General features: G+C 41.8%; 1 protein-coding gene across 7 annotated transcripts in view; it reads right to left on the bottom strand.

The window, feature by feature from the left end:
• Window positions 1-7811: 7811 nt before the first annotated feature.
• LOC143215607 (uncharacterized) overlaps window positions 7812-13208 on the bottom strand; it is an 86021-nt gene continuing 80624 nt past the window's right edge. For all 7 annotated transcript variants that reach the window (XM_076437879.1, XM_076437878.1, XM_076437876.1 and 4 more), the window contains one exon: window positions 7812-10414. In XM_076437879.1, coding sequence (XP_076293994.1) covers window positions 9401-10414 — 1014 coding nt within the window. In that variant the 3' untranslated portion in view covers window positions 7812-9400. The remainder of the gene's footprint in view (window positions 10415-13208) is intronic.

The following is a 13208-nucleotide window of genomic DNA, read 5'->3' on the forward strand; positions in this document are numbered from 1 at the left end:
GGGAAAAGAAATAATTATTATATTTCCTCCTGTTCTGTATTTTCCTTCCCATTCATGTATAAATATGTATATCACTTGTATTTAGTAGTGTACCCTTTCTGGTAAAATAAAAACATGGAATATAAATTTTAATATTTCGTTTTACACAAAATATTTTCGCTTACGTTGTTTCTCCTAACGCATATACAATAAATTGAATATTGGACTCCTGTGAAATTGCGTTATTAATGCATAAATTAAAACTTTTTACAATTTTTTAAAAAATCCTATGAAACTCTGCAAATTCTGCAGAATTCCGTCTCATCAGTCGACGGCGAAAATACAAGGAAAAGTTTCCATTAGCAAACATTACTGTTCCATTAGCAAATATTCGAAGAACGTTGAAGTCATTAAAATTTGCCAGTGGCTTATTATGACTTTTGTAAAATAGAATATGAAAGTAAGAATATGCCTCAGCATCTATGAAGTAATAATAATTATTACCATTAGATGTACTAGTCGGAATAACTCGTATCATCAATGAAAAAAGGAATTTCGATGATTATACATTCCCCAGAAAATCTTTTCGCACGAGGCAGCATTAATTGGGCGTTAGGTGACGATTCGACAAGGGAAATCTATCCTTTCATTGAAATCTCCGCCGAATTTCGATACTTATTCCCGATCGATCGCGTCGCCAGCGGCAAACGAGAAACTTTCCAAGTTCCACAATGGCTTTTAGAACCTGTATAATCGAGCACAAATCAGTAGTCTCGATCGGACAAGCAGTGAAATGGCTCGAGCTTGTTTCTGAAGGAGCTTCTCCGCAACTATCGAATATAATAGCTGCTTCACGCTGATTGACACGATTGGAACTTAATCTACGTAAAATTAACCGAATCACAAAACCATCCGTTTCAATATCGTCCATTAAATGTCACAGTGAAAATACAGTAAACTAGTTTCCCTTACATCAAAAAATTAGCGTGTTAGTTAATATTCCTGCTTGAATAATAATTAGTAGACTGTGGATTTTATGTAATATTTATGAAGGTAATTAGAAGATGGAATACAAAACAGGTAAACATATTGATGAAAGATATTGTTGTATTATTTACATCTCATTCAAATTATTAATAAACAAAATAAGTTATGTAGCTCCCGTTCCTTACAACAAATCCAGATCATTTTCATTGTGCATGAAAATAACCATGTAATCATTCGTCATCCATACATAATTCTGTTGATTATAAAAAAATGTAGAAAAATATACAGAAAATATTAATATTTCTGCATTTCATCTTTCGAAAATATGAAAAAATTGCATTAACTGTGTCCTTATACTTTTAAACTGAAAAATTGCGAGAATCAAAATAGTATCTGCATTCATCCTCCTTACCATTATTGCATGATTGATCTATCACAGACAGATATAATTCCAACAAGAAAGTAACTATAATATTTATACAATTTAATTTCTAACAAAAATCTCTCAATGTATCATGATTAGACTTATGACAAAAATTAGTAGGTGAAACAGAAAATAAAAGATACATCAAATGAATTTAATATGACTAGTACATTATGTACAGAAAAGAAATCAATGAACAAATCAGTATACATTTAAAATTAATCCTGAAAATCAAAGATTTCATACGTTACACTCTACCACAGTTTTCTTTCGACCTAAGACGATGATACCAGCACTACTGAAACCAGATAAAGCCCGGAGAAATGAAGACATGATTAAAAAATGAAGACATGATTCAGAAAGGAAGAGTATCAAGTTATTTTCTGGATATCATAAAATTAAATGTTAATTATCTTTGTAAATAATGAGTAGACTGCGGATCTTTATGCAAAATAAAAATTGTCTGCATCGATTACAAGAATAGAAACTAATTTCTATATCATATATTGACATATTCAATTTTTAAAATTGTCCAACAATTTTGAATTTCATCTACTCAACTTTCCTATAAATCCATAAAGATATGCAGTCTAATAATGAGTATTGTCAAAAACGTTCGGACATGGGTTTGCTTATTTTTGTTCTGGATTCACCAGAAAAAGTTTCATTAAAATCGACGACACCACCAATGTGACATCTCTTTTTGAAACAAACATCGTGTCCTCCTCTATCGAAAGAAAACTGTAACTGCCTATTCTTGTAATTACTGCTAACAATTTTGGATAAAGATCCACAGTCTAATAATGAACGAAAGCAGACTGCAAGGTGCTCAAGGAACTCAGAGATCCTAAATCCGTCGGGAAAGTGATCATAAACCCGTGGAACGTGCAACCAGAGACTATTTCGGTTTCGGCCGATTTAAGAAGCGGAGTGCAAGACAGCAATGACATTTTCCTGTCACGAATGAAATCCGAAAGGTCGATCTCGGCGGGGGTGTGGGAGAGTGGCCATGCGGCTGGCATCGTACCGGAAGGGGTGGGGCGGCAAGGGGACACTCGGGTTTCTTAGAATCCTCGTTATTCCAGATGAGCAGAGGTGGCCGTAGCCGGGGAAAGCCACGAAATATACGAAGAAAAACACGTTTCCAGGGGCGAATCGATAGCAACAATGCCATGGCAAAAGCTCGAGGTCTCGGCTCGTGTTGTCGACGAGGGGGGCACCGAGGCGAAGGGGGTGGGCATCTCGGGCGTGTTAGAGGGTAGACAGAGAATCGTGGGACGAGGTCTAGAGGAAGACTTGATGGGGGGTTGGTCGCGGGGGGAGAGAAAGTGAGAGCCGAGAGAGCGGTAACAGGCGGAAAAAGAGAGGGTGGAAAGCGTGGTACGGGGCAGCCTTATTGGAACCGTGGTAGAGGGAGGTGAGTTTTCCTAAGGGTAGACGGAGAGACCGAGAGAGAATATACAAGATGGAGAGGGAGAGAGAGATAAAGCGAACGGAGAAGACAGGTGGCGAGGAGCGAAGAATAAAGATAGGACAGGGGGAGTGGCGGGACAGAGAGCGAAGGGGGAGAGACTTAGAGAGAGAGACGAGAGGCGACGGTACCGGTTGATGGAACGAGGTCGCTACAACGTTGGCAACAGCCAGATGGGTAAAGGCTGCATTACCTATGGTGCCTCGAAGAAACGATCCTTATTGAGAGAACAGGTAACTTGCCTCTGCCATCTCCTCTCCTTCGTTAAAGGGGACTCGATGATTCCGTCCTCTTTGTTCGCGATATTAAAGTACATCGAGGCGTCGTGGCTACCAACCCACGTCCTCCACCTCTCCCTTGCCCGCCCCACTCCCCACCACCCCACTGCTGTCGCTCTCTGCCGCTCAGAAGTGTCAATTGCGTTCATTGTTCCGTTCATAGGGCAGAAGATCAACCGATCTCTCGCCTAAGTCTTTCTCGTTTTACTTCCTCTCGGATGGCTAGAGGACGGGGGACGATGAATATCGCGTGTTCCGATGCGAGGCACCGATTTGCATATTCAGCTCCTATTTTATCCAGCGCGCCCTTCGCCGGGCTCCCCCACCCCTCCCTCTCAAGTGTCGCCATCGGGCAATGGGGTCTAGTTTAGATGGGGGCCCTCTTTCTCTCCCTCTCTCTCCCCCTCTCTCTTTCTCTCTTGGCCAGGAGTGTGACTGTTTAAGAAGGAATGTAAGTGGCGATGGCGATAAGATTTTATACGGGAGTAATTGGGGGATTTGTGCGGCACGGTTTCTGCACGGTGTTCCGTCGGCTTGATTGAAGACCATTGCTCCCGGCTGCTTACTACGTGAACGGTATGACAAGCGTTTTCAACCGTTTAATTAGGGAGCTCTGCTAAGGAGGAAATACAAACCATTTTCTCTTTCTTCTCTTCTCTATTTTTGTGCTTTAAACGTTTGTAGTCGCATCGATTACTTCGGTCGCTAACGAGTGCGTGCGTGTGCCTTCTGCGGCGCGGTTTCTTGATTACAGGCTGTTTCCAATTTTTATCCTCCCGCGAAAGTGAAGTGCGCTGCAACGAAGCTGGTGCGGGAATGTCGTTTATATTATTTTTAACGTGCACCATTTGTTTCGTTCGAGGTCTTCGTTGTTGAAATGTTTTATGAACCCTTTGCACTCGGAGATATTTTCACTGGAAAGTTAAACATTTCTTCCGATCTAGAATATTTCCATTCCTAATCTAAATGTTTCGTAATTGATTAGATACCGATATATTTAATAACGTAAACGATATTTTGAATAATTGTACAGCAAATTTTAGTGATGCCTCAGAGAGCATAACCGAGCGCAGAGGGTTAAATGCAATCCTTTCCAGGAGATACTGAAACAATTTTGCAGGAGAATGTCATGATACCTCTGAATATTGTGCTGTATATTACGATATTAGAAAACAAAGTGTATAAAATTGGTTTGACTATTTTTAGTCATATTTGAATGCCTTAATTTTGCATTGTATATATTTATGACAATGTGGATTGTTGGTAGTCGATTGTGCATGCTTTTTGTTGATGAGGATGGTTCTTGTAGCTTTTACTTTTATTGCAAACACCACCACCACAAAGAGGTTATATATTTTCAACATTTGTCATGTATTTAGTGAAATCTGAGATTTCTGAGATTTCTCCAAATTAACTATTGAAATATTATTAACTGTTACGTTTTAATTAATGTATACATGTGTTTAATTTTATAATTGTATTATATATTTAATTAATATTATATAATTGGCTTTATAAAACTTCCCTCACTTATTTAATTATAGGTCACATGTGATTATTGTTTCAAATGCATTCCACAAAAAAGGGAAGTCATTCCTCTAGTAATTAAAATATTTCTTGTGGTAAAAATGAAATTTTTATGAAAGGGTAGTATACACGTTTTCTTATATCTTGTACATTCGCACGCGACATTAATGCACAGATTCACAGACTAGTAATAATTCAATTAGTATGTACGTAATAATAATTGTGCATATGTTCGTTAATAATAATCGGAGCAATAAAAAATAATTAAATAGTATAATTTCTCCTCTGAAATGAATCCTACAGATTTTAATAAGAACAAAGTTCTATCTCATTCATATCAAAATATATAAAAAACATCTGAAAATACTCGACTGAAAATCCATAATTCTTCAAGTTTCATGTCTCGGTACTTACGACGAAACAAAATGGAAAATCACGTGCCTCCGGGTGCGGGGTGTGGTAATATAAGACGCCAACAGTTCCGATTTTAGTGATCTCATATATTTTCCCATCTGGTTCATGTGCAATTTAAATATAATAAAATAATAATTAATAATAATATTAATAATAATAATAATAATAATCATAGTTATAAGGATGATAACTGTCACGGTAATAATAATAATTAGCAATAATTACTCATAATAATACAGTCGCGCGTTCTCACCCTTAACAACTAACTGCGCTATGATACAACGATTATATACAAAATAATATTAGATCCGGTGTGCTATCCAACATTTCCGAGTATCCTCTCGCGCGTGTCCTCTTGCGGCTACATTTGTTTATGACGATTATCGAACTCCTGGCACGAAACGGGTCCGTGCGTACGCGTCTTAAGGCCCTATTGTACCTGTCTTTGTTGTACTCGAGGTTCACCGGTTAACGACAAGCTAATATGATACACGGAAAAATCACTACCTTCTAGGCATTTAATATCATACACAAGGCTAGACTACACGGTCAAATACGAAAAAGTTTAGCGTCGCTTGAAAACGACGGCGACGGTGGGTCACACCCCCGCGATCCACCCCCGTCCTCGATGGTAAGTTCCAACATCGACAAAACAATTCGGTCAAGTTCCAAGAAAATGGTCGTCGCGAGAGTTTCGCCTTTGGTATACACACAACAACGTTCGTGGTAAGCGGACTCCCAGTTCCTTGGAAACCATATCCATGCGTCGTCAAACAGTAACACGTTCGCTACCGTCACCTAACTTGATAATAGTACGAGATCATGCTCAGTTTTCGACCGGCTTAAACGTCACAAAATTAAAATAGTACAGTCAGTCATTTATTCAGACATTCGAGCATTGTTGAAAATCACATTCAACTTAATTCATCAACGTAAATTAGAATGATTAAATATCTAATAGCATCCTTGTCATTCCCATGTTGACTCGTTAGGAAAATGTCCCTTGAAATTGATGTTTAAATTGCAAAATAAAATGCTTTGAACGTTTCATTCAGATTTTTATATTATTAGTGAATTCTGATTTATATATTGATTTTTTAACCATTAAACATCATCAGCTACTGGAACAGTTCAAACGATTCATCTTGTAATAAATCAGTGGAAATTATACTTCAAAGAATATGTATGTCTGAAATACAAAGTTTCACACCTGCAAAATGGTTTGTTAGTGTGATTTACGTTTAGGTGCACACGTTTTCCCAACTGCAAACAATACATAGGTACGCTATACTCTTTGGTAGCAAACGTGTTAAGACAGTATTCTCAGAACCCTTACGTCACTAACTGTAATTATGCGCACAGTCCACCATTAGTACCGCTGTTCAAATTCGAACCAAAATTAGGAACATTGAAACTCAAACAAGGAAATTCTCATGAGAAGTTAAAAAATCATTTGCAATCTTGATTGAATTTGTAATGTTTGACGAGGTGTTCAGGAAACATTATTATAAACAGTGTGGCCGGATGGGTGCTACAATCGAGCAGGAGATGATTCTACATGTAAAAATAAGTTGAAAAAACAGAATAACATTTTTTAACGCTGAACCTACCATTGCCGGTCAAATGACCGATTTGATATTTTTCATTGTACAATTATTGACATTATGAAGCTGCTTACATGGAAATTGATTCGATAAATTTGTCCAAGCGCATATTGTGACAAAAATTGCACAAAATATAAATAAATAGAGCCTTGTCATTTTTATAAGCGAAAATATCTTAAGGATGTTCTGGAGGTACAGTGAGAGACAAAACTACAAGAAATTCGAAATCCATCAATACATTGGCAATGAAAGCCATTCATGAGTATATTTTGGATTTAAAAAATAGATTAATTTAAAAAGCTTTCGTTTAATTAGTGAATTTCATGTTATATTTATTTTTTAATCAAATTGTCTTCATATTATAAAAAATTGTAAGTGACTTTTGCGAATAATTGTACCCTCTGATTGTAGCTATATTCAGTTGTCGCGTTTTGTAACAGTTTATAATTTTTTGCTCTGTAACCGTTTAGTGAATCCTAATAAATTTTGAACATAATTAATTACATCATTTTTACTATATATAAAAAAGTCTCCAGTTTCTAGTTGCGTTTTTTCAAGTTTTAAAATGTGCAAACTTTAAGTTGCTATAATTCTTAAACGGTGTAGTGAATCGAACCCAAACTGTGGTAATTGCATTAATTTAGTAAGAATTATATCTTGTCAAATCTTCAGAAATTTTGTTGCGTTTTTATATACATCCAGAACATCCTTAATCGCTTTTCGTGCTCGGTAGGTTTAGTGTTAAAGATCCGGGTTCACGTGCTTCAGTTTTATCCGCGTCTCATAAGGTGGATCTCGGAAGGAATGCAAAAGGAATTTGTGAAGCAACACAGCTGAGTCTCATGCATACTTGGTATTCATTGAGAAGATTACAGTTTCCTTCAGATGTAAGGCGAAGACTCAGGACCATCTTTCGCCGTATTACGAATCAGAATACCCATGCGGCTTGATTTCGTTCTCCTCATTTCGGAACAAACACCGTCGCCTTATATCGGAACAAAAGTGCATTACTTCAGCTGTATTGGTTCGCGATTTTCAAACACGATTTTCTCAAAAACAAGGCGCCAAACAAAACAATGTTATTCTTTTTCCCACTTATTCTTGCATGTAGAATCATCGTCTGTCTGGCTATATGAATTAAGAAATGAATTGTTTCATAAATTTCTTAAATAATACGAATATCATATCCAAAAACGAAGGATAAGAGGATAATGTTTTCAAGTTCTCGACTAAAATTTTCTACTAAAGTAAAAAACAAATACTTCACTGTTGTTTTCTACACAGTAAAATAATATTTGTTTACTTGAATTATTCGTGTTAGAAAGCTGTTTCTCCATTCCTCCAGTTAAAACCTTCCAAGTCTAGCAAAATATTTAGACATTCCCAGACTCAATTCATAAATACAGCAATGTAAAACGTTCCTCGTCAAACGAACAAATCAACGTGACCGTAAACAAGACACAATCGATTGAAAGAAGATCGTACGACAGACTAATAATCGAGACGTTCCTTAAATACTTGACTCGCAACCGATATAATCCGAGCGACGATCCGGCGGACAAAAACGTTTCACGGTCGATCGTAAATAAACGGGGGGTGGGGTGGCCGCCGACTAAATCTCGATCGGCGTTTACCCGAGATCGGTAGAGCGGGGCTGGTGACTTGCGAGCCGTCATACAGCTGACTGGAATGGCCGGCGGGTGATCAGCAGCGACACTCTTCGCCGATCGTGAAATATTCAGAAGCTGTCCTCGCCGAGCAATCATCCCTGTCGAATTCGCCGTCCGTTTCTGATCCTTGGTAGCCGGATCTTTAAATACCGCGCGTCCGTTTCCGATCCGTAACCGGAATCGACGTGCGGTGGCCCGTGGAAATCGGTGACATGCGACGAGTCCGACCCATATTTTGACAGGCTCACGAATAATTCGTCGCGTTTCGTTCGCCTATATCGGGAACACGAAACAGAACGAAACGAGCCGAGCCGAACCGATCCGATCCGACCCAGTCCGCTTTAAGTGACGTTGTCGCTGGAACGCCCGGCAAAGTAATTGATCTTATCCGGTTTAATAGATGATCAGGTTATCCGATAGTTCGAATGGCGGGTCGGACCGGATATTAGCCGCATTAGCGTTGCCCTCGGAGACTGCGGACAAGTTTTTCCTAGACGAGACTACGTCGGATCATTTCCCCGATGAAGCCTTAATGATTTCTATTATCTCGAAGAGAGAGAGAGAGAGAGCGAGCCCTGAATTCGAATGATCCCAGACGCCGGGGTACACTTGATTAAATATCTACATTTACACGGGTTAAATACGTTTTTGATATTGATTCGTCGTCCGCAGTCACCACCAGGCGATAAATAAACCTTAACTCGATTCGGGGTTGGCAATCATAACGACTCATCGACCAGCGAAATGAAAGGTGCCGCTAAGGGAGACCAGAAATCCTCACAGTGTTTCACAACTTTTACAAGTTCGACGTCACTACTGTGCTGTAACTCCGTCCCCTAAATCACAATGGAGAAGCTGTCGTTGTGAAAAGTCTCTTTGTAACCACTAGGACGATGAGCTTTTCCATCACTGTGTCTGCCCGGCACGATTCAGAGTGTCCAATGGGGGCAGTTAGTGAAGCGTTCAAAGGAGGAGTTAATCAGGCAACGCAGAGTCTTGATCATTTGGTCCTTCTCGTAGTGTTCTTACAGGCATCCGCGACGACCTCACGTGTGATGCTCACCGGTCTGTACCGACACCTCGGAGCCAATCATCATGCCACTGGTGAGTATGTTGGCGGCGGTGGGTAGAACCAGGGGGCTTGGCATCGTGATAGAGGGTCGGAGCCTCTCGGTGAGGGCCAGCATCACTTGGCAGTGCAGGTGCTGAATGGTGGCCAATAGGTTCAGATTGGTATCGATCAGCCCGGTCGCCGGCGAGTATCTGTCCCTCTCCACGCTGTCAATCTCATCAGCGGGTAGAATGGTGACCTTCTGCTCCATCTCGGACTCTTTAATCGCGGCGGCCTTGTTTTTCTCCGCCTGGAGTAGCCTCTGCTGATGCTTCAGGTATGAGGTAGTGATGGGAAGACTGTAGTCGATGGGCGTGTTCTTGGGATCGAGTCCAGGGCTCCACGGCCTTGGCAACGGCTGGCTGGGCTGAGGGGACGGTGTCCGGCCCTCTGGCAACATCCTTTTCCTCTTCGACGAAGCCGAGCTTCTCGAGCTTGCCCGGTCCGACTCGGGGGTTCGCCTGGACTCAGGCAGGGTCTCCGCGGCGCTCGGCAAAAAGCTGCCGGTGACGGGCTCCTTCTTCAGCAAATTCGTGATACTCAGTGGATTGTACTTCTCCTCCTTCTCCTTCTCCACCGTTTGCTTCTCCGTCACCGTCGTCGTCGTCGTCGCTGCTGTCGTTGTCGCCGCCGTCGCCGTAGCGGTGGAGCTCCCCTTGTGATGCTTTTGATGCCTGTAACTGTACAGGCTCTTGCTCTCGCCGGCGTGATGTCCCCCATCTCGCGACTTCGAGCCGCTCTGCGACGTCGTCGTCCCCGTCGTTAGACCTCCGGCCGTGTTCGGGCTCAACGCTGTCGACGTCGTCGTTATCGGCGTCGCGGCGTTGGACTGCGTCTGGCCGGATATATTCGTCGGGCTCGGGGTCCGCGGGCGTCGTTGGCATTCCGTGCAGCCCAGCAGAAATCGCGTTACCGCCTCCCGGGGTAGGAACGCGTACGTTTCCGTGATCTGCAAAGAAACCGGACACTCGTGTGAGAAATGCGACTTTTCTGTTTTCTCGTTACATTGTCTGCGCGATACCTGACGCGCATCTCGAAAAATAATTATTCCTACACGATTTAGTAACATGTAACAGAGGCTAGATAAAATGGAGCTATTCTTTGGCAATTGATGCGATGCTTGGCTTTCAATAATATAGACAATGTTATCACGTTTGAATGACCTTGGCGGGACGCAGGTCATCCAGGCTTAGCAGAGATGCTTTGGATTCGGTTCTGCTGCAATCAAACACGACTGGTGATTGCTAAAGGACTTTAGGCAGTAAAGTCTTTTTGACAAGGTGTAGGAGTCTTGAAACAGGAGGACAATTTTACTGAAATGTTATCCCACTGATCTTGAATTTCTTCCCTGAAGTCTCGGTTTGTAAGAAGTTCCTTAACCCTTCAGAGACGACGTGTACCTGCCAGTTTCTTTTTACACAGCCAACGTTGTATAATGTTACAGATGTCATCATAATTTGTGGGAGGCTTGGACTGGCTGATAGGTGTCATAACTACCTTCAAACTCTAGAAATTGAATCAGTGAAATTTGAAAACCAGTACAATGCCCATACGTCGTTCCTGAAGAACTAAAATGATCTCTATATGTATTTTGATTCAGCCTAACCAGCTATGAATCAACTAGGCTTATTAGCACACCGATAAATTGATAACTTCACGTTGACCTGGCCAACGAATTAAGTCTTTCGACGCCTGACAATTCCATGGGAGGTGGCGAAAAGTGTTCGACGAGACGCTGACCCTGAAGTTGTTTGCCCACCGTGCAGAAAGAAGCGTTTGAATTTGAAAGAGGAACTATTTCAAGCACACTTTCCTGCGGACAGAAATAATTTCTCCCCGGCGTTTGGCATCTGCGAGGGGGACGGGTGCGAGCCTCGCGAAGAATTAGGAGGCAAGGGGGTTCGAGGTACGGGAAACGACACGAGTGACCCCTTTCCTACCTCTGTCAAACGTCACGTGGAGCCGTTTCACGCGGAACGCCCACCAGGGAAAATTCATGAGCAGTAACGGAACTTTGATGTCTTTGCGAGGAGGTATTTAGCCGGAGGGATGTTCTCTGCCTCTTAATAGGAAACGTTTCTCCCTAAGGAGGTGGAGGAGCGGCATAACTTAATCAAGGATGGGAGCCTCCGAGCCGAGAAAGACAAAGGTTCCCCGTAGATATATGTGCGTGTCTGGCGCCCGCGTGTACACGTATGTGTGAAAAGAGACACACATCTGCGACGGAACGGTGAGATAATTTGATAAGATTTACTTGGTGCTCTCGTCTGCGATACGAAAAAAAGGGTCCACGGGTGAGAAACCGAGGTAATGGCTTTCAGATCAACGCGACACCGAGAACCAGAAGCTGCGGCAGGAGTTCTTCTGGACTCTAAAAAAATCTTTGCCATCGCGATTCCTAATGGTGAATGTTAATTATTTTTTAAATGGGCGAGATACACGGAACAAGAGAAAAATTATATAATGGTGAGAAGTACTCCAGGGAACGAGAAACTGCATGATTTTTTAAGAAGATTAAATAACATAGGTAATTTTGTTCATTCTTCTCCGTTCTAAGGGTAGTTTTAGAAGATTTTTATGCTAGTATTTTGCTTGAGCTAATTACCCCAATAGCTAAGTATCAATTAGTCGCAAATCGGCACCCTCTTACACGAGTCGCAACCCTCGCATTCCGCGACCCTCCACGCCGCACCCTAAACTGTTTGAAGATTTCGATCGCTCAAACTGACAATGAGTCTCTTCGAGCCTTTATTCACTTCTGTGAAGACGTTTCTAACGGGATTGAATCAGTGAACACAAAGCCAATACTCGATAGAATAAGAATTGAGTACTCTTTTACACCTCTGGCTACAAACGGGCTACGCAGAGTGCATTTTTTCGGTCTTACATTACACAAAGTTTCTCCCAGCTATTGCCGAACAGCCTGTACAAGTGTCGTTTCTGACTCACATCGATATTGCACTAATGGCTCGGGACCGCCTTTCGTCCTATTTCGAATCTAGCGGCAAACTATAAAGTGGTCGTCCGAGCAGCGACGCAATCAACAATAACTTTCGTTGGAAAAGGATAAAATATACCTCGAACAATCTCAAAAGAGGAAACGGGGATAGCGATTTTCTTATTTTGAAATAACCTCTTACCCTAAAATTAAATTCTGAAGTTTCAATGCAACATCAAATAATTTGTATTGCTTCAAAATCATAGAAAATTGATTAAGTTGGTATTGGACATGTTAATTTCAAATGAACAGTAAAAGAATAATCAAGTTTGTTGTTCGAAGCAGTATGAAAAATATATACTCGAATACATCAACATCTGGAACGAAATATAACATGGGGCCTGACTCGACGCAGGACCTTGGAGGGTGAAAAACCACAGTAGATACGTCCACATTGATCTCAGCTGGTGGGGTGTTCAAGGGTTAAAAGATTGGACAAGTTACGAAGTCCACAGGTGTAGCCGGCGCGCCAACAAAAGAGGGTGCCGAATTTCCAGCGTCGGGACATCGACGTCCTCCGTCGGCGCGACGGAGCGCGGCGTCGGGATGCCCCGCGAGCCGATGAATCGCGGACTGGTAACGCCGACTTAAAACGGTTTCACGGTCGCGGCTCGGGCTCGGATCGGGCTCGAGAGCGGTACGCGTGCGTGTGCGCGCGGCCGTCGAACGGTGGTTGTGTGTGGGTGCACGAGTAAGCAGGCAATGCAACAAGTGTCCTGAGGTTTTGAATCACAAGCAGATCGCA

Source organism: Lasioglossum baleicum, chromosome 14, assembly GCF_051020765.1.
Source record: "Lasioglossum baleicum chromosome 14, iyLasBale1, whole genome shotgun sequence".
NCBI lineage: Eukaryota > Metazoa > Arthropoda > Insecta > Hymenoptera > Halictidae > Lasioglossum > Lasioglossum baleicum.